Genomic DNA, 21450 nt, shown 5'->3' with positions numbered 1-21450 from the left:
ACTATTTACCTGGGTGGCAACTTTCAGAGATCTCTGTACATGGACACCAAGATCCCTCTGCTCATCCACACTACCAAGTATCCGACTAGTAGCCCAGTACCCCATCTTTTTGTTACTCTTACCAAAGTGAATCACCTTACACTTACCTACATTAAACTCCATTTGCCACCTTTCTGCCCAGCTCTGCAACTTATCTATATCCCGCTGTAACCTGACACATCCTTCCTCACTGTCAACAACTCCACCGACTTTCGTATCATCCGCAAACTTGCTCACCCAACCTTCTAGCCCCTCCTCCAGGTCATTTATAAAAATGACAAACAGCAATGGTCCCAAAACAGATCCTTGCGGAACACTGCTAGTAACTGCACTCCAAGATGAACCTTTACCATCAACTACTACCCTCTGTCGTCTTCCAGCCAGCCAATTCCTAATCCAAGCCTCCAACTCACCCTCAATGCCATACCTCCGTATTTTTTGCAGTAGCCTACCATGGGGAACCTTATCAAATGCCTTACTAAAATCCATATACACCACATCTACCGCTTTACCCTCGTCTACCTCCTTAGTCACCTTCTCAAAGAATTCAATCAGGTTTGTGAGGCACGACCTGCCCTTCACAAAACCATGCTGACTATCCTTGATCACATTATTCCTATCCAGATGTTCATAAATCCGATCCCTTACAATTCTCTCTAAGACTTTGCCCACAACAGAAGTGAGACTCAGTGGCCTATAGTTACTAGGGTTATCCCTACTCCCCTTCTTGAACAAGGGAACCACATTTGCTATCCTCCAGTCTTCTGGCACTATTCCTGTAGACAACGAGGACATAAAAATCAAGGCCAATGGATCTGCAATCTCCTCCCTTGCTTCCCAGAGAATCCTAGGATAAATGCCATCAGGCCCAGGGGACTTATCTATTTTCACCCTTTCCAGAATTTCCAACACCTCTTCCCTACATACCTCAAAGCCGTCCATTCTAATTAATTGTGACTCAATATTCACATCGGCAACAATGTCCTGTTCCTGAGTGAATACTGACGAAAAGTATTCATTCAGTGTCTCTCCAATCTCTTCAGCCTCCACACGCAACTTCCCACTACTATCCTTGACTGGACCTATTCCTACCCTAGTCATTCTTTTATTCCTGACATACCTATAGAAAGCCTTAGGGTTTTCCCTAATTCCTGACATCTGACACCAATGGGTGTATGAATACTTGATATTCACAGAATAAAAATCTGTTGATTCCTATTTAGAAACTGTCAGTAGACTCCATCGCCCTCACAATCTCAACAACTTTCTGAGGGGAAAGTGTTCCAGATTTCGCCTGCACTTTGCGAAACGAAGGGCTTCTTCGCTTCTGCTCCAAAATGAAAGAGCAGATTGAAAGAGACGCAAGGATATTATTCCATATGCAAGGTTAGCTTAACGGACCTCAACAGTGTTGCTGCTGTTTAAACATTGTCAAAACAACTGAATTCCAGAGGTGAGGTGAGAGTACTTGACATCAAGGCACATTTGACCAAGTATGGCATCAAGGAGCCATAGCAAAACTGGAATTAATGATAATGGGGGTTGGGGGCAGGGGGGAATCCCCCTTGGATTGGAGTTATACCTAGCACATAGGAAGATGATCATAGTTGTTGGACATCAGTCATCTCAGCTCCAGGACATCTCTGCAGGAGTTCCTCAGGGTAGTATCCTTGGCCCAACCATCTTCAGCTGCTTCACCAATGACCTTCCCTCCATCATAAGGCCAGAAGTGGGGATGTTCAGTGATGATTGCACAGTGTTGGGGTGGCTCAGTGGTTATTCTGCTGCCTCACAGTACACAGGTAAGGGTTCGAGCCCACCCTCAGGTGACTGGCTGTGTAGAGTTTGCACATTTTCCCTGTGTCCCACAGCCCAAACTTGTACATGTTAGGTGAATTGGCCATGCTAAATTGTCCAGGGATGTGCAGACTAGCTGGATTAGTCATGGGAAATGCAAGGTTATGGGAATAGGGTGGGTCTTCAGAAAGTCAGTGAGAACTTGACAGGCTGAATGGCCTGCTCCCACACTGTAGGGATTCTCTAATTATATCTTTGAAGGACAAGGTAACTTTTTATTACTTTCAGTCTCTATTCACTTGATAGATTTGTAAAATGACAGGGAACAAATACAATTTTAAAATTATGAAAATGTTAGAAAATTCACTGTCAGTAAGACTGATCTTGTGCAGCTGAACTGGAGGAATCCCAAGGTGTTTACTGGCAAGTGACGCTTTTGGTCAATGGGTTGAGAACCCATTGCGGATCTTTCAACCAATACATCGAGGAAGGGGAGCTCAGCCGTATGGAGTTTATTATATGGTGATGGCCCAGTGGTATTATTGCCTGATTATTAATCCAGAAACTCAACTGATGTCTTGGGGATCCAGGTTTAAACCCCATTGCAGCAGATGGTAGAATCTGAATTCCATGAAAATTAACTGGTTAGAAGAATCCACTGATGGCCATGAAACCATTGCCAAATGTCGGGAAAAACCCATTTGATTCGCTAATGTCCTTCGGGGAAGAAAATCTGCCATTCTGACCTGGTTTAATACATACCTGACTCCAGACCCACAGTAATGTGGTTGACTCTCAACTGCCTTCTGAAATAGCCTAGCAAGCTCCTCAGTTGTATCAATTGATCAACAAAGAAATAAAACCAAATGGACCATGTGGGCATTGACCGAGGCACCAGAAATGGCAATGATAAAAACAGCCCTGTTGATCCTGCAAAGTTCTCCTTAGTAAACAAATCCTATCCAACCAATTACTGCTCCATCAGTCTACTCTTGATCATCTACTTCACATGGATGATCCCTGGAATGGTAGGCCTAACATATGATGAATGGCTGAGAATCCTGGGATTGTATTCATTAGAGTTTAGAAGTTGAGGGGAGATCTAACAGAAACTTACAAGATAATGCATGGCTTAGAAAGGATGGATGCTGGGAAGTTGTATCTGTCAAGCAGGGATAGTAGGAGCCATGGGCACAGCCTTAAAATTAGAGTGGGTCAATTTAGAATGGAAATGAAGAGACATTTCTTCAGCCAGAGAATGGTGAGCCTGTGGAATTTATTGCCGCAGAGTGCAGTGGAGGCTGGGACGTTGGGTGTCTTCAAGGCTGGGATTGGTAAATTCTTGATCTCGTAAGGAATTAAGGGCTACTGGGAGAGTGTGGATATGTGAAATTGAAACGCCCATCAGTCATGATTAAATGGTGGAGTGGACTCAATGAGCCAAATGGTCTTGCTTCCACTCCCATGTCTTATGGTCTTATCGGTAAACTGATGGAAGGTGTCACCCCAGTGCTATCAAGCAGCATCTGCTCAGCAATAACTTGCTCAGTGATGCCCATCTTGGGCTCCACTAGGAGCACTCAGCTCCTGACTTCATTACAGCCTTGGTTCAAACATTGTCAAAACAGCTGAATTCCAGAGGTGAGGTGAGAGTACTTGACATCAAGGCACATTTGACCAAGTATGGCATCAAGGAGCCAGAGCAAAACTGGAATTAATGATAATGGGGGTTGGGGGGGTGGGGGGGTGGGGGGATTGCCCCATGGATTGGAGTTATACCTAGCACATAGGAAGACGATCAGAGTTGTTGGACGTCAGTCATCTCAGCTCCAGGACATCTCTGCAGGAGTTCCTCAGGGTAGTGTCCTTGGCCCAACCATCTTCAGCTGCTTCACCAATGACCTTCCCTCCATCATAAGGTCAGAAGTGGGGATGTTCAGTGATGATTGCACAGTGTTCAGCACCATTCGTGACTCCTCAGGTTCTGAAGCAGTCCATGTTCAACTGCAACAAGATCTGGACAATATCCAGGTTCTGGCTGACAAATGGCAAGTAACATTGCTGCCACACAAAAGCCAGGCAATCACCATTTCCAATAAGAGGGAACCTAACAACCGCCCCATGATATTCAATGTGTTATTCAATGTGTTTGGGTTTTACCATCATTGAAGCCCCCATGATCAACATCCCAGGGTTACCATTGACCAGAAACTCAACTGGACTCACCACATTGATACAGTATCTACAAGAACAGGTCACAGGCTAGGATACTGCAGCAAGTAACTCACCTCTTGAATCCCCAAAGCCTGTCCACCATCTTTAAGGCGCAAGGCAGGACTGTAATGGAATACTCTGCACTTACCTGGATGAGTACAGCCCCAATAACATTCAAGAAGCTTGACATCATCCAGACAATGCAACCTGCTTGATTGATATCACATCCACAAGCATCCACTCCCTCCGTCAATGACATCCCGTAGCAGCGGCGTGTACTATCTACAAGATGCATTGCAGACATTCACCAAAGATGCCAGGACTGCACCTTCCAAACCCACGACCACTTCCATCTCAAAAGACAAGGGCAGCAGATACATGGGAACACCATCACCTGCAAGTTGGACGGCACGGTGGCTCAGTGGTTAGCACTGTTGCCTCACAGCGCCAGGGACCTGGGTTTGATTCCTGTCTCAGGTGACTGTGTGGAGTTTGCACGTTTGCCCCATGTCTGCATGGGTTTCCTCTGGGTGCTCCAGTTTCCTCCCACAATCCAAAGATATGCAGGTCAGGTGAATTGGCTATGCTCAATTGCCCGTAGTGTTAGGTGCATTCATCAGGGGTAAATACTGGGTGAGGGAATGAGTCTGGGTGGGTTACTCTTCGGAGGGTCGGTGTGGACTTGTTGGGCCGAAGGGCCTGTTTCCATACTGTAGGGAATCTAATCTTTCCCTCCAAGCCACTCACCATCCTGACTTGGAAATATATCATTATTTCTTCCCTGTCTTTTGGTCAAAATCCTTGAATTCCCTCCTTAACGGTATTGTGAGTCAACCTACAATAGGCGGACTGCAGTGGCTCAAGAAGACAGCTCACCACCACCTTCTCAAGGGCAATTGGGGATGGGCAATAAATGTTGGCCAGCCAGCAATAGCCATATCCCACAAGTGAATAAAAACAATTATCTGAAATAACTCTTTGATGGGGCTACGGATTCCAGTATGTCATCTATATGTCCAAAACATGCAAGGCATAGGAGGTTAGAGGTCATTCCTTAAAAATATGTTTCCCATGGTAACCATTAGAGATGTCAGGAAGTGCTGGGCCTAGTGAGGATTCCATGGTAACGCCACCTACTTGGTCATATATATATTGTCATGGAAAGTGAGCTCAACTGCACGAGTACTAAATTATCCAGATTAATCTTATCCTTTCCATAGATTAGCCTCACCCAGCACTTGCCAGAAATATAGGCATTTATTGTCTGTAATATGCCAATACTGCTTATTAAAAAAATAAGTCAAGTGATGAGGGGCTTTTTTGGTGCAGTGGTAACATCCCTATCCTCTGGGCCAGGAGACTTGGGTTCAAGTCCTTACTGTTCCAGAGGCGTATAATAACATTTCTGAATGAATTGATGAGGGAGATATCCACAAGAAGGTGATGACAGTGTTGGGAAAAAGGTTTAATAACTGATAGTGATGAATTGTGGCTGGAATTGTCAGCAGATAGTTAATATAGCAAACTAAAACAGGACAAGAACAATTAGTAAATTCTGAAAATATCCTGTTGCATTCCGCACCCTACAAATGGATGCAATGGGATTGTAGGACTTTGCCGTATACTTTTCCAAGCAGAGAATTTATTATAATCAAAGGTCACATGATTGTCATTGGATTAGCTTTTTATTCCAGATGTTTTTAAAATATTGAACTCAAATCCCACCATTGGCCATGACAGAATTCAAACCCACTGCCCAAGAACATTAAACACAGGTAACGGACTACTAGCCCAGTGACAATACCATGATACCATTTGAAGGTCTTACATAAGATTCCGGACGGATATTGACTGGAGTCACTAAAGATGTTGCAACAAACATCATCAGCATTTTATATTGACTATTCCTCTTACTAATGAAATAAAATATTTCAGCAGAGTACTTGCATTCATCTCAAAATAATTTGCAAGGTCATAGCTGCTGCAAAATTGATGTGGGTTTTTTTTGTTGTGACTGAGGTAAGGTCTGAATGGTTATTGAAATCAGGACAATTATTAACCAGCCTGTGACAATAATCAGAAAATAGCACATTTACAAGACACGTCAGTGTGGACGTGGTTAGGATGGCTGGTGAGTCTGGATTGGAGGGACCCAAACATCTCAGGATAAGGGACAGGCCATTTAGGACTGAGATGAGGAGCAATTTCCTCACTCAGAGCTTAGGGAGTCTTCCCAATCCAGAGGTCTGAGGATGCTCAATCTTTGAGAACAGAAATCAACAGGTTGTTGGAAACCAATGTCTTTGAGAGTTATGGAGATAAGAGTAGAGAAATGGCATTGAGGAAATTATCAACATGATCCAGAATGTTGGGACAAGCTCGATGGACTGAATGGCCTTCGCCTGTTCATTGAGTAAACATTGAACATTCTGTAAACTTATCTCATTCATGATGTCCTTATTTTTTTCAGATTAGATTTCCTACAGTGATTATGTTTGGGACAAAGTAACAACTGGGGCTTGGCAGGGTTGTGGTGTTGCCATAGTTTTACCAGACCATAGTGGCTGCTCTTTTATTCAAGAGTCGGGGAATCAAGAGAAAGGGCAGAAAAGTGGATGTGAGGAATGTCGGATCAGACATGATCCTATTAAATGGTGGAGCAGGCTGGAGGAATCAAATGGCCGACTCCTGCTCCTATTTCATATGGCCTTCTTATGGTCACTCAGAATTGGAATCAGACCTAATTAGGGAACTTCAACTCCTCTTAGCCATCTTTTGGTCCCCACGGAATCCTTACGGGACAAACATCGATCAGTCTCAGCCTTGAGAGCTCTAAGTATTCAACACCTACAATCTTTTTGGGACACAGAATGCCTGAGAGAGTGGTGGAGGCAGATTCAGTCATGGTGTGAAAACATAAGCCAGGTTTCTGTAATAAGTTCACATTACTTAAATCCCATTATCTTTATGTCAAACATGGTTGCACTAATTCAAAGCCATTATATTTTTCCCGAGATGGGATCTGACTTTGGGACATTTCACACACTCACCTATCCAACTGAGAATGAGACAGACCCATCTTTAACCTGATCTGTTTTCTTGTCATGTCTGTATATTGGCTCACTGCTGCCTCACAGCGCCAGGGACCCGGGTTCGATTCTAGTCTCGGTTAACTGCCTGTGTGGAGTTTGCACATTCTCCCAGTGTCAATGGGGTTTCCTCCCGATGCTCCGGTTTCCTCTGTCAGTCCAAAGATGTGCAGATTAGGGTGGAATGGCTGTGGTGAGCATGGGGTTACGGGGATAGGGTCTGTGTAGGAGGCGCTTTCGAGGATTGATGCACTAGATGGACTAAATGGCCCGTTTCTGCACTATAGGGATTCTGTAAACCTTACAGGCACTCAGTGATCTTCCAAACCTGGCCTTCTGTGAGACTAATCTAATTGTTCTATCTATTTACCATAAGATGCAGAAGAGGCCATTTGGCCCATCTAGTCATGCATGCAGCCAAATTGGCCTTACACTCTGGCATTCCCCTCCTGAAGAGCTCTCCCTCTCTAATGTTCACTCCTTAAAACCCAAGCTTTGGCCAAACTATTCCTCACCTGTCCTTATATTTCCTGAAATGGAATTTTCCTTGATAATGATCCATGGAGCATTTTACTGCATTAAAGGTGCTATATAAATGCAAGCTGTTATTGGAGTTGGGTATATAGTGAGGTGAAGGAGGAACACGTGCTATTTCACTCTCGGAGGGGACATGAGCAGGAATGGAATGGATTGCTGTGGGGCCCCATTTACCTTTCGATCCACACATGCAACTGAGCGGCCGGCAAATCGGTTAGCAACCTCTCTGTGCACGTTGATCTCATCACTCAGGATGTCTTCCCACCGTCCATTCCGAAACTTGAAGAGTTTATCGGTGTAGGTGCTTATGCCTAGTAGAAAAAATCACAAAGTGAAAAATGAACACTGCAAGTTAAAGCTTTTACTATTCTTTCATAGGTAGTTTAATGTCAAACACTCCCAGGACAGGGACAGCACGGGGTTAGATACAGAATAAACCTTCCTCTACACCATCCCATCAAATATTCCCAGGACAGGGACAGCACGGGGTTAGATACAGAATAAACCTTCCTCTACACCATCCCATCAAACACTCCCAGGACAGGGACAGCACGGGGTTAGATACAGAATAAACCTTCCTCTACACTGTCCCCATCAAACACTCCCAGGACAGGGACAGCACGGGGTTAGATACAGAATAAACCTTCCTCTACACCATCCCATCAAATATTCCCAGGACAGGGACAGCACGGGGTTAGATACAGAATAAACCTTCCTCTACACCATCCCATCAAACACTCCCAGGACAGGTACAACATGGAGTTAGATACAGAATAAACCTTCCTCTACACTGTCCCCATCAAACACTCCCAGGACAGGGACAGCACGGGGTTAGATACAGAATAAACCTTCCTCTACACCATCCCATCAAACACTCCCAGGACAGGGACAGCACGGGGTTAGATACAGAATAAACCTTCCTCTACACTGTCCCCATCAAACACTCCCAGGACAGGGACAGCACGGGGTTAGATACAGAATAAACCTTCCTCTACACCATCCCATCAAACATTCCCAGGACAGGTACAGCACCGGGTTAGATACAGAGTAAACCTTCCTCTACACCATCCCATCAAACATTCCCAGGACAGGTACAACATGGAGTTAGATACAGAGTAAAGCTTCTTTTACAATATCCTCATCAAACATTCCCAGGACAGGTACAGCACAAGATTAGATATACAGTAAAGCTCTCTCTACACTATCTCCATCAAACACAGGGACAGGTATTCCTTCCTGACTCCCCTCTGTGATTGAAACTCGATCAGGACATCAGTGTGATGCTAATTAATGCTGGGCAGTACTCACCTTTTGACCTCTAACTCAGCCAGAAAGTGGTTATTGATGATGTGGTCCTTATTGGCAGTGCCGAGTCATGTGATAATGTGACCAGGAAACCAAATTCCCTGTGTGAGTGTATTGAGTGTTGAATGATCAGAGCTAATCCTGATCCTGTTTCCAAATGCAGTTCACGCGCAGGGGTAGCAGTGTGTACCATCTGCAGCAACTCACCAAGGCTCCTTCAACATCACCTTCCAAAGCCAAGAACTCGGCCATCAGTAAGGACATCAAGTCACATAACTATTCTGTCTGAAATTACATCACCGTTCCTCCATTGTTCCTTGGTCCAGTTTCAGGAATTCATAACCTCAGAGCAACCTGGGAGTAACTACACTACACAGACTTGAACAAATCAGACAGAAGGCCCATCATTTTGGCAAGAGGTAACGAGAGGTGGGCAATAAATATCAGCATCTAGAGTTGCCAGCTTTGGTTGGATGTCCTCCTGAGATATTGTCCCTGTCCTCCTGCTATGCCCTCTCTCACATTATTGGATGCCTGACACAGAATCATTAAGATGTACAGCATGGAAACAGACCCTTTGGTCCGACTCATCCATGCTGACCAAATATCCTAAAATTAATCTAGTCCCATTTGTCAGCACTTGGCCCAAATCCCTCTCAGCCCTTCCTATTCATATACCCATTCGGATGGCTTTTTAATGCTGTAATTGTCCCAGCCTCCACCACTTCCTCTGGCAGCTCATTCCATAAGCGGGGAGGTGATGGCCTGGTGGGGTTATCGCCGGACTATTAATCTAGTCAGTCAAAAAGTGTGGTGCTGGAAAAGCACAGCCGGTCAGGCAGCATCCGAGGAGCAGGAGAGTTGACATTTCGAGCATAAATTCATCAGGAATGAATCTTAATCTAGTGACCCAGATAACGTTCTGGGGAACCTGGATTTGAATCCCACCATGGTGGGATTTGAATTCAATAAAAGTCTGGAATTAAGGATCTAATAATGACCAGGAATCATAGAACATAGAACATAGAACATAGAACATAGAAGAATACAGCGCAGTACAGGCCCTTGGGCCCTCGATGTTGCGCCGATCCAAGCCCACCTAAACTACACTAACCCACTATCCTCCATATACCTATCCAATGCCCTCTTAAATGCCCATAAAGAGGGAGAGTCCACCACTGTTACTGGCAGGGCATTCCATGAACTAACGACTCGCTGAGTGAAGAACCTACCCCTAACATCAGTCCTATATCTACCCCCCCTTAATTTAAAGCTATGCCCCCTTGTAATACCCGACTCCATACGCGGGAAAAGGTTCATACTGTCGACTCTATCTAACCCCCTAATCATCTTGTACACCTCAATCAAGTCACCCCTAAACCTTCTTTTCTCTAGTGAAAACAGCCCCAAGTGCCTCAGTCTTTCCTCATACGATTTTCCTTCCATACCAGGCAACATCCTGGTAAACCTCCTCTGCACCCGTTCCAATGCCTCCACATCCTTCCTATAGTATGGCGACCAAAACTGCACACAATATTCCAGATGCGGCCGTACCAGAGTCTTATACAACTGCATCATGACCTCAGGACTCCGGAACTCAATTCCTCTACCAATAAAAGCCAGTACGCCATATGCCTTCCTCACCGCACTATTTACCTGGGTGGCAACTTTCAGAGATCTGTGTACATGGACACCAAGATCCCTCTGCTCATCCACACTACCAAGTATCCGACCATTAGCCCAGTACCCCATTGGCGATTTTCAAGAAAACCCATCTGGTTTGCTAATGTCCTTTAGGGAACGAAACTGCCAATCTGGTTTGGCATACATATGACTACAGATCGACAGCAATGTGGTTGACTCTTAACTGCCCTCTGGGCAATTAGGGATGGGCAATAAATGATGGCCTAGCTTGCAATGCCCTTCATCTTGTGAATGAATAAAGAAAGAAAACACACCCTTTGCCCCTTAGGTCTCTTTTAAATCTTTTCCCCCCCCACCTTAGACCTATGCCCTCTAGTTTTGGACTCCCCTACCCCAAGAAAAGAGTTCTAGCTATTCACTCTCTTCATGCTGGGGCGGCACAGTGGCTCAGTGGTTAGCACTGCTGCCTCATAGCGCCAGGGACCCGAGTTTGATTCCAGCCTCAGGTGACTGTCTGTGTGTAGTTTGCATGTTCTTCCTGTGTCTGTGTGGGTTTCCTCCGGGTGCTCTGGTTTCCTCCCACAATCCAAAAATGTGCAGGTTAGGTGAATTGGCGATGCTAAATTATCCATAGTGTGAGGTGCATTGATCAGAGGGAAACGGGTCGGGGTGGGTTACTCTTCGGAGTGTCAGTGTGGATTTATTGGGCTGAAGAGCATGTTTGCACACCATAGAGAATCTAATCCATGCACCTCATGATTTTATAAACCTCTATAAGATTAATCCTCAGCCTCTGACGCTCCAGGGAAAATAGCCCCGGCCTATTCAACCTCTCCCTCTAGTTCGAACCCTCCAACACTGGCAATATCCTTGTGGATCTGTTCTGAACCCTTTCAAGTTCCACAACATTGTTCCAATAGGAGGGAGACCAGAACTGAGTGACTTATCTAACCATGCAACAAAATGCGCCCCCCCCCAACCACTGCCAATTAGAATGCAAGCTTCCCATTATCTCAGTGAGCGATTTTGTTTTCCTTCCCCATCGCCAATGTTCTTATTATTCATCATCATGTTGTTCATAGAACATAGAACATGGGGTCATAGAGATGTACAGCACGGAAATAGACCCTTTGATCCAACCCGTCCATGCCGAGCAGATATCCCACCCCAATCTAGTCCCACCTGCCAGCACCCGGCCCATATCCCTCCAAACCCTTCCTATTCATATACCCATCCAAATGCCTCTTAAATGTTGCAATTGTACCAGCTTCCATCACATCCTCCGGCAGCTCATTCCATACACGTACCACACTCTTCGTGAAAAGGTTGCCCCCTTAGGTCTCTTTTGTATCTTTCCCCTCTCACCCTAAACCTATGCCCTCTAGTTCTGGACACCCGACCCCAGGGAAAAGACTTTGTCTATTTATCCTATCCATGCCCCTCAATTTTGTAAACCTCTATAAGATCACCCCTCAGCCTCAGACGCTCCAGGGAAAACAGCCCCAGCCTGTTCAGCCTCTCCCTGTAGCTCAAATCCTCCAACCCTGGCAACGTCCTTGTAAATCTTTTCTGAACCCTTTCAAGTTTCACAACATCTTTCCGATAGGAAGGAGACCAGAATTGCATGCAATATTCCAACAGTGGCCTAACCAATGTCCTGTACAGCTGCAACATGACCTCCCAACTCATGTACTCAATACTCTGACCAATAAAGGAAAGCTTTCCAAATGCCTTCTTCACTATCCTATCTACCTGTGACTACACTTTCAAGGAGCTATGAACCTGCACTCCAAGGTCTCTTTGTTCAGCAACACTCCCTAGGATCTTACCATTAAATGTATAAGTGCTGCTAAGATTTGCTTTCCCAAAATGCAGCACCTCGCATTTATCTGAATTAAACTCCATCTGCCACTTCTCAGCCCATTGGCCCATCTGGTCAAGATCCTGTTGTAATCTGAGGTAACCCTCTTCGCTGTCCACGACACCTCCAATTTTGGTGTCATCTGCAAACTTACTAACTGTACCTCTTATGCTCACATCCAAATCATTTATGTAAATGACAAAAAGTAGAGGGCCCAGCACCGATCCTTGTGGCACTGCACTGGTCACAGGCCTCCAGTCTGAAAAACAACCCTCCACCACCACCCGCTGTCTTCTACCTTTGAGCCAGTTCTGTATCCAAATAGCTAGTTCTCCCTGTATTCCATGAGATCTAACCTTGCTCACCAGTCTCCCATGGGGAACCTTGTCGAATGCCTTACTGAAGTCCATATAGGTCACATCTATTGCTCTGCCCTCATCAATCTTCTTTGTTACTTCTTCAAAAAACTCAATCAAGTTGTGAGACGTGATTTCCCAGCACAAAGCCATGTTGACTATCCCGAATCAGTCCTTGCCTTTCCAAACACATGTACATCCTGTCCCTCAGGATTCCCTCCAACAACTTGCCCACCACCGAGGTCAGGCTCACCAGTCTATAGTTCCCTGGCTTGTCTTTACCGCCCTTCTTAAACAGTGGCACCATGTTTGCCAACCTCCAGTTTTCCAGCACCTCACCTGTGACTATCGATGATACAAATATCTCAGCAAAGAACTCAACATAGAACAATACAGCGCAGAACAGGCCCTTCGGCCCTCGATGTTGCGCCGACCTGTGAACTATTCTCAACTCGTCCCCCTACACTATCCCAAAATCATCCATGTGCTTATCTAAGGATTGTTTAAATCTCCCTAATGTGGCTGAGTTGACTACATTCCACACTCTTACCACTCTCTGGGTAAAGAACTTTCCTCTGACATCTGTCTTCAATCTATCACCCCTCAATTTGTAGTTATGCTCTCTCGTACAAGCTGACATCATCATTCTGGGAAAAAGTATTTCACTGTCTCCCTTTCTAATCCTCTGATCATCTTGTATGTCTCAATCAAATCCCCCCTTAGCCTTCTTCTTTCCAATGAGAACAGACCCAAGTCTCTTAGCCTTTCCTCATTAGACCTTCCCTCTAGACCAGGCAACATCCTAGTAAATCTCCTCTGCACCTTTTCCAATGCTTCCACGTTGTTCCTGTAATGGGGCGACCAGAACTGTACACAATAATTACACAATAATTCAAATATTAATTCTTAAGTAAAGACAATAATTATTTGTGCCCTCTAATAATTTTTCTCTGGGCTTTGATCAATGCAGTGTTCTGAAGATTAATCTTTCAATCCTGGAGATTCCAGGGAAATCCTAGAGGGTTGGGAACCCAATCCATGATGCCCTTATCCGAAGAATTAATTAGGAAATGTCTTCCCCGAAGATCAATAGACAGTGATCAGAAACACGGTCAGTCTCCGATAGGCAAATGTAGACTAATTATGGATCAAAGCAGGGAGGAGAAGCTAACTCTGGCTTAGCTAGTCTTGTATCTTGCAGTCAGATTTGGGAACACTCCTGGATCATTCACTCATACGGCATGGATGGAGGTAGTTTTGCCCACCAAGCTCATGTTAGCTCTTTGAGAAAGCTCTTCTATTCAACCCACTCCTCATTATCTCTCCCCTTAGCTTTTTTTCTTTTTCTGATATTAATCCATTTGCCTTTTGAAAGTTGCTATTGAAACCATTTCCAACACTGCTGGAACTCAAGAAGTCATAAGACCTTTAGACAATGGAGCATAAGTCCACCATTCAGTGACAGCGTGGCTGCTCTAACCATTCTCAGCTCCATTTTCACACCTTTTCCCCCATAACTCTTGAATCCCTTACTGATTAAAAATCTCAGCCTTGAGTATAGGAACCAGGAGCAGGAGTAGGCCATGTGGCTAGTGGAGCCTGTTCTTGCCACTCAATATGATCGCGGCTGATCCTCCAATCCTTATTCTTGTTTCTCCCCATAGTCTTTAGCCCTAAGAACTATATCTAACTCTTTCTTGAAAAGGTAACAATGCAGCCTCAACATTTCTCCGTGGTAAACAATTCCACAGATTGACCTGCTCATCTTCGTAGAATCCCCACAATTCAGCCCATCAAGCCAAGTATCCCACTCTGATCCACCCCTACCCTTTCCCTGTATCTCCATGGCTAACCCACCTAGCCTGTACATCCCTGGATACAATGGGCAAGTTAAGCATGTTCAATCCAGCTTAACTTGCACATCTTTGGACTGTGGGAGGAAACTGGAGCACCCGGAGGAATCCCACATAGACATGGGAAGCATGTGCAAACTCCACAGAGACAGTCACTGGAGGATGGAATCACACCCTGGTCCCTTGTGTTGGAAGGCAGCAGTGCTAACCACTGAGCCACTGTGCCACCCTTTGGTTTCAATGTTATTCTTAATCTTATCCCTTAGTCTGAGATTATGCCTCTGGTCCTACTCTCTCCGGCAAAGGAAAACGTTCTACATCTACCCTATCAAGTCCCCTAAAACCGTGTTAATCAAATTCTCTCTCCCTGCTGCTATTGTAACTGGTTATTTTTGCTGATGAAGGGCTTATGTCTGGAGCATCAACTCTCCTGCTCCTTGGATGCTGCCTGACCTGGCTGTGCTTTTCCAGCATCTGCAGTCCCCGCTTCCTACTGGTTACTCTCAGTCTGGGTTTCTCCAGTTATTGAGCCTTTTATCACTGGAAACAGTTCTTGCCCGATTTACTCAACCAGCCCTTTACCTTCTCCGCTCTGAGGGACACAACGTTAGCATCTCCATTCTCTCCTCAGAACTGAAGCCCTTCATCCCTGGTACCAATCCAGCAACTGTCCTCAGAGCCCTGTCTGAGTTTACAGATGTTGGGAATTGGGCACATTTTAACTCAGCAAATAGGAGCAAGAGGCACACAGTCTATCACGCCTGTCTGACCATTCAACATGTCTGATCATCAACCTCAATGCCATCCTCCCAATGTCACTCCCTTGACACTTTTCGTGCTTAAGAATCTTTCTCTTTCTTAAATATATTAATTCTTAATTCATTCACGGGGATATGGGCATTGCTGGCTAGACCCCAAGTGCCCAGAAGGCAGTTAAGAGTCAGCCACATTGAGCATAGGAACTAGGAGCAGGAGTAGGCTGTGGGCCTTTGAGCCTGCTACACCATTCAATAAGATCATGGCTGATCTTTTCATGGACTCAGCTCCACTTACTCACCCTCTCCCCATATCCCTTAATTCCTTTACTGTTCAAAAAAAAATCTATATTAGCTTTAAACACATTTACTAAGGAAGTCTCAACATTTTACTGGGCAGGGAATTCCACAGATTCACAACCCTCGGGGTGAAAAAATTCCCTTTCAGTTTGGTCCTAAATCAGCTCCCTTTAATCTTGAGGCTATACCCTCTTGTCCTACTTTCACATGCCAGTGGAAACATCCTCTCTACTTCTATCTTATCTATTACCTTCATCATTTTATACGTTTCTATAAGAACCCCCTCATCCCTCTAATTATTGTGGGTCTGGAGTCCATGTAGGCCAGACCAGGTGAGGATGGCATATTTCCTTCCCCAAAGAGCATTAGAGAACCGGATGGTCTTTTTGCCTAGCCATAACACCATTAAACACCAATGTGCTCGTTGAAGTTTAGAGGAATGAGGGGGGATTTTATTTGAAATTTACAGAATACTGAGAGGCCTGTGTAGAGTGAACATAGAGAAGATGTTTCCTCTAGTGGGAGGGACTAGGACCAGAAAGCACAGCCTCAGAGTGAAGGGAATGACCATTTGGAAATGAAATGAAAAGGGTGGTGAATCTGTGAAGCTCATTGTTGCAGAAGACTGTGGAGGCCAGGTCATTGGGTGTATTTAAGAGAGAGAGATAGTTAAGTTCTTAAGTAGTAAAGGGATCAAGGGTTATCAGGGGAAGACAGGAGAATGTAGTTGAGGAACATGATTGAATGACTGAGCAGACTCAATGGGCCGAATGGCTACTTCTCCTCCTATCGCTGATGGTCTTATCTTGGTCTCCCTTGTATTCTCAGTAACAATGCCCGCCATAGCAGTATACCTTGTACCTGATTGTATTATGCAATAATCTACATCCTGTTCAAGATAAATGGCCCTTCTTGTCAGACCAATAAGTGGTTTTCCTCTGCCACAAAAACGGAAAACACTCTGTAGATCCCAACCAGTAAACAGGTCTGTGGCAGATAATCTACCCAATAGCTCGTACCACACGATGCCATCTAACCACAGCTACAAAGCTCCAAACCAAACACTGGAAAGTGGGATCAGGCTGGATGACTTCTTGCTGACTTACATGGAAACAATGGGCCGAATCGCCACCTTCCCTGTACTCAATTCCTTACGTCACAGGAACAGCAGGGAGGTTTCTGCTTGATCGTTCTGTGAGTGCCACGCTCAGGAGACACTGGCATGAGGTGGTCACCTGGGTAAGGTGATTTTATAAGCTTCTATAAGATCACTTCCCAGCCTCCAGTGTTCCTGGGAAAACAGCCCCAGCTTAATCAGCATCTCCCTATGGCTCAAACCCTCCAACCTTGGAAACATCCTTGTCAATCTTTTCTGAACCCTTTCAAATTTAACAACATTTTTCCTATAGCAGGGAGACCGGAACTGAATGCAATATTCTAAAAGTGGCTTAATCAATGTCCTGTACAGCTGCAACATGACCTCCCAACTCCTATACTCAATGCATTGACCAGTAAAGGAAAGCATACCAAACACTTTCTTCACCTGCAGGAGGTGGAGTTCCCATGTATGTGCTGCCCTTGTCCTTGGAAACGATAAAGTCATGGAAGGTTTGGAAGGTGCTGAGGATAGACCTTTGGTGAGTTACTGCAGTGCATGTTGTAGATGGTACATTTAATGAGAAAATCTGAGCAACTAAAGGTTTTTCTGCATGGATTCAGACAAGAAATGCTCATATTAAATGTTTCTAACATTTGAAAAGATAAGAATCAGAATCTGTGCCGTAACACCACAGAACCACACAGTGGGCGAGGCGGTGGCACAATGGCTAGCACTGCTGCCTCACAGCGCCGGAGACCCGGGTTCCATTCTCATCTCAGGCGACTGACTGTGTGGAGTTTGCACATTCTCCCTGTGTCTGCGTGGCTTTCCTCCGGGTGCTCCGGTTTCCTCCCACAGTCCAAAAATGTGCAGGTCAGGTGAATTGGCCATGCTAAATTACCCGTAGTGTTAGGTAAGAGGTAAATGTAGGGGTATGGGTGGGTTGCGCTTCGGCGGGTCGGTGTGGACTTGTTGGGCCGAAGGGCCTGTTTCCACACTGTAATGTAATCTAAAACAAAACTTGTGAAGTTAAAGTATCATGAGAACAATTGTTGCTTGTTAGTGCAGTGCTAAGTCGCCATGATTAATTTGGAGTCTTTAGGAAGTAAAGATCAAATTGCAGAAATCTGCTCTGAACAACCCAGAATAAAAGGATTGTGGCGGCTTTAAAAAAAATACAGCGATTTCAAAAAGAATCTTAGTTCCTTGGTTATGGAGATATTACAATATGGAGGAAAAGGTTATTCAAATGACAGCAAAGAAACATTCATTTTAATAATGAAGAGGCTATTCCTATTGGCCATGGGAAGACAGGGTATTTCGAAGTGTTACAATGTAATAGGGACAATGTGACTATTTTATATTAATATGGTTGCATTGTTAAAAATGGATTGTGGGTGATCAAGGCTAATGGATGATTTAAATTAAGTTGATTAGACTTGTTGAGGGGAATACTAATGAGTCAGATTAATGGAATTGAGAAAGAGGCAAAGGGTTTGTGATGCTGTAGGTCGTCTGGAGACAATGAGGTAGATTTTAATATACGGTGAGATTATGCAAAATGGGTAATAGCACATTAATATGCTGCTATGCATGAAGTCAAAATCTACCCAATGGTTTCCAAATACTACATGAAAATCTCTTTTGCTTCTTAAATTGTGATGGTCTAGTAGACTATTCATCCAGAGACCCAGGTAATGTTCTGGGGATATCAGTTTGAATCCCACTAAGGAAGATGGTGGAATTTTAAGTCAACAGACTTCTGAATTTGAGGGTTGGATAGAGTCATCGAGATGTACAACATGGAATCTGACCCATTGGTCCAACCCTTCCATGCCGACCAGATACCCTAAATTAATCTAGTCCCACTTGCAAGCACTTGGCCCATATTCCTCTAAAGCCTTCCTATTAATGAACCCATCCAGGTGCCTTTTAAATGGTTTTGTGAAGGGCAAGTCGTGCCTCACAAACCTTATTGAATTCTTTGAAAAGGTGACGAAGGAGGTTGATGAGGGGAAAGCGGTAGATGTGGTATATATGGATTTTAGTAAGGCGTTTGATAAGGTTCCCCATGGTAGGCTACTGCAGAAAATACGGAGATATGGCATTGAGGGTGAGTTGGAGGTTTGGATTAGGAATTGGCTGGATGGAAGAAGACAGAGGGTAGTAGTTGATGGCAAAGTTTCTTCATGGAGTGCCGTCACTAGCGGTGTTCCGCAAGGATCTGTTTTGGGACCATTGCTGTTTGTCATTTTTATAAATGACCTGGAAGAGGGGTTAGAAGGTTGGGTGAGCAAGTTTGCGGATGATACGAAAGTCGGAGGAGTTGTTGACAGTGAGGAAGCATGTGGCAGGTTACAGCAGGATATAGAGAAGCTGCAGAGCTGGGCAGAAAGGTGGCAGATGGAATTCAATGTAGCTAAGTGCGAGGTGATTCACTTTGGGAAGAATAACAAAAAGATGGGGTACTGGGCTAATGGTCGGATATTTGGTAGTGTGGATGAGCAGAGGGATCTTGGTGTCCATGTACACAGATCTCTGAAAGTTGCCACCCAGGTAAATAGTGCGGTGAGGAAGGCATATGGCGTACTGGCTTTTATTGGTAGAGGAATTGAGTTCCGGAGTCCTGAGGTCATGATGCAGTTGTATAAGACTCTGGTACGGCCGCATCTGGAATATTGTGTGCAGTTTTGGTCGCCATACTATAGGAAGGATGTGGAGGCATTGGAACGGGTGCAGAGGAGGTTTACCAGGATGTTGCCTGGTATGGAAGGAAAATCGTATGAGGAAAGACTGAGGCACTTGGGGCTGTTTTCACTAGAGAAAAGAAGGTTTAGGGGTGACTTGATTGAGGTGTACAAGATGATTAGGGGTTTAGATAGGGTCGACAGTATGAACCTTTTCCCGCGTATTGAGTCGGGTATTACAAGGGGGCATAGCTTTAAATTAAGGGGGGGTAGATATAGGACTGATGTTAGGGGTAGGTTCTTCACTCAGCGAGTCGTTAGTTCATGGAATGCCCTGCCAGTAACAGTGGTGGACTCTCCCTCTTTATGGGCATTTAAGAGGGCATTGGATAGGTATATGGAGGATAGTGGGTTAGTGTAGTTTAGGTGGGCTTGGATCGGCGCAACATCGAGGGCCCAAGGGCCTGTACTGCGCTGTATTCTTCTATGTTCTATGTTCTAAATGTTTTGATTGTACACCACTTCCTCTGGCAGCTTGTTCCATACATGTACCACCCTCTGCATGAAAAAGGTTGCCCCTTTGGTCTCTGTTAAATCTTTCCCCTCTCACCTTAAACCTATGCTGCCTAGTTTTGGTTGACTTTTAATGGCCCTCTTGGTAATTAGGGATGGACAATAAATACTGACCTGGCTAGTGACATCCACGTTCTGTAAATGCATAGAAAAAAATACACTGATGACATAGTAATAAAAATTGGGATGGATTTTAATGGGTTATATATTCAAGATATACCCTAATACATCTAGGCCTCAGTTATTATTTTTCTGAAAAGGTGTGACGTTTATTGCTATGCACAGTTATCTGTGAATATACAGCAAGACTGCCACCTGCAGCTGAAGCAGTATAAAGGTGTAAAGGTCACATGACCCCCCAAAACTCCCTTGTAAAATTGGTGCATTTAGAACAAGTCATTTAGATGTCTATAAAGATAACTTGCAATAATTCTCTGGTATTTGGAGCTGAGAAATCACCTGACCAGTTTGTAGTTTGCAAATCCCAATGGATAGTCTACAGATAGGTGTAGAACAGAGTGGTGCTGGAAAAGCACAGCACGTCAGGCAGCATCCGAGGAGCAGGAAAATCGACATTTCGGGCAAAAGCCCTTCATCAGGAAGGTATGACTACAGATAGGTGTAGTCATAGAATGCTCTTGTAATTCCTAATGACAACAATGCAACCAGAAAGCTGATTTATCTCTGGTGCCTGAACATGTCTCTTTCCAATTAAGTAGCTTTCACCATGGATTCGGGAATCTATTCATTCTTGTTACTGTCACCAACGTGCTCTTAGCCAGTGCAGGAATGTGATGATACACTGGTGGGAATATCTTAGGAAGCCGAAAGGAGGTGGGAAGTGGGGTGAGAATTACTTTATTTGTGGATCCAGGAAGAGTACTTCCATTCAGGTGTGGGCTGGTCAATAAAGAAAAACATATTGGTCAGTGCATTGAGTACAAGAGTTGGGATGTCATGCTGTACAGATATTGGTTAGGCCATTTTTGGAATTCTGCATTTAATTCTGGTCTCCCTGCTATTGGAAGGATGTTGAAACTTGAAAGGGTTCAGAAAAGATTTACAAGGATGTTGCCAGGGTTGGAGGGTTTGAGCTATAGGGAGAGGCTGAATAGGCTGGGGCTGTTTTCCCTGGGGCATCAGAGGCTGAGGGGTGACCTTATAGAGGTTTATAAAATCATGAGGGGCATGAATAGGATAAATAGACATTTTTCACAGAGTAAGTGAGTCCACAACTAGAGGGCGTAGGTTTAAGGTGAGAAGGGAAAGATATAGAAGGGACATAAGGGGAAACATTTTTACACAGACAGTGGTGTGTGTATGAAATGGAGCTGCCAGAGG

At 44.7% G+C, this 21450-nt stretch overlaps 1 protein-coding gene across 2 annotated transcripts in view; it reads right to left on the bottom strand.

Annotated features, from left to right (window-relative positions):
- Positions 1–21450, bottom strand: part of LOC122561313 (cartilage acidic protein 1) — a 340450-nt gene that overhangs the window by 204857 nt on the left and 114143 nt on the right. For both annotated transcript variants that reach the window (XM_043712997.2, XM_043713000.2), the window contains exon 4: positions 7851–7987. In XM_043712997.2, coding sequence (XP_043568932.2) covers positions 7851–7987 — 137 coding nt within the window. The remainder of the gene's footprint in view (positions 1–7850; positions 7988–21450) is intronic.

Source organism: Chiloscyllium plagiosum, unplaced genomic scaffold (genome assembly GCF_037043375.1).
Source record: "Chiloscyllium plagiosum isolate Xiang-an unplaced genomic scaffold, Cpla_swu_hap1 HiC_scaffold_22, whole genome shotgun sequence".
In the NCBI taxonomy this organism is placed as follows: Eukaryota; Metazoa; Chordata; class Chondrichthyes; order Orectolobiformes; family Hemiscylliidae; genus Chiloscyllium; species Chiloscyllium plagiosum.
Note: the sequence above shows the minus strand (reverse complement) of the source record. Positions and strands in the feature narration are given on the sequence as shown.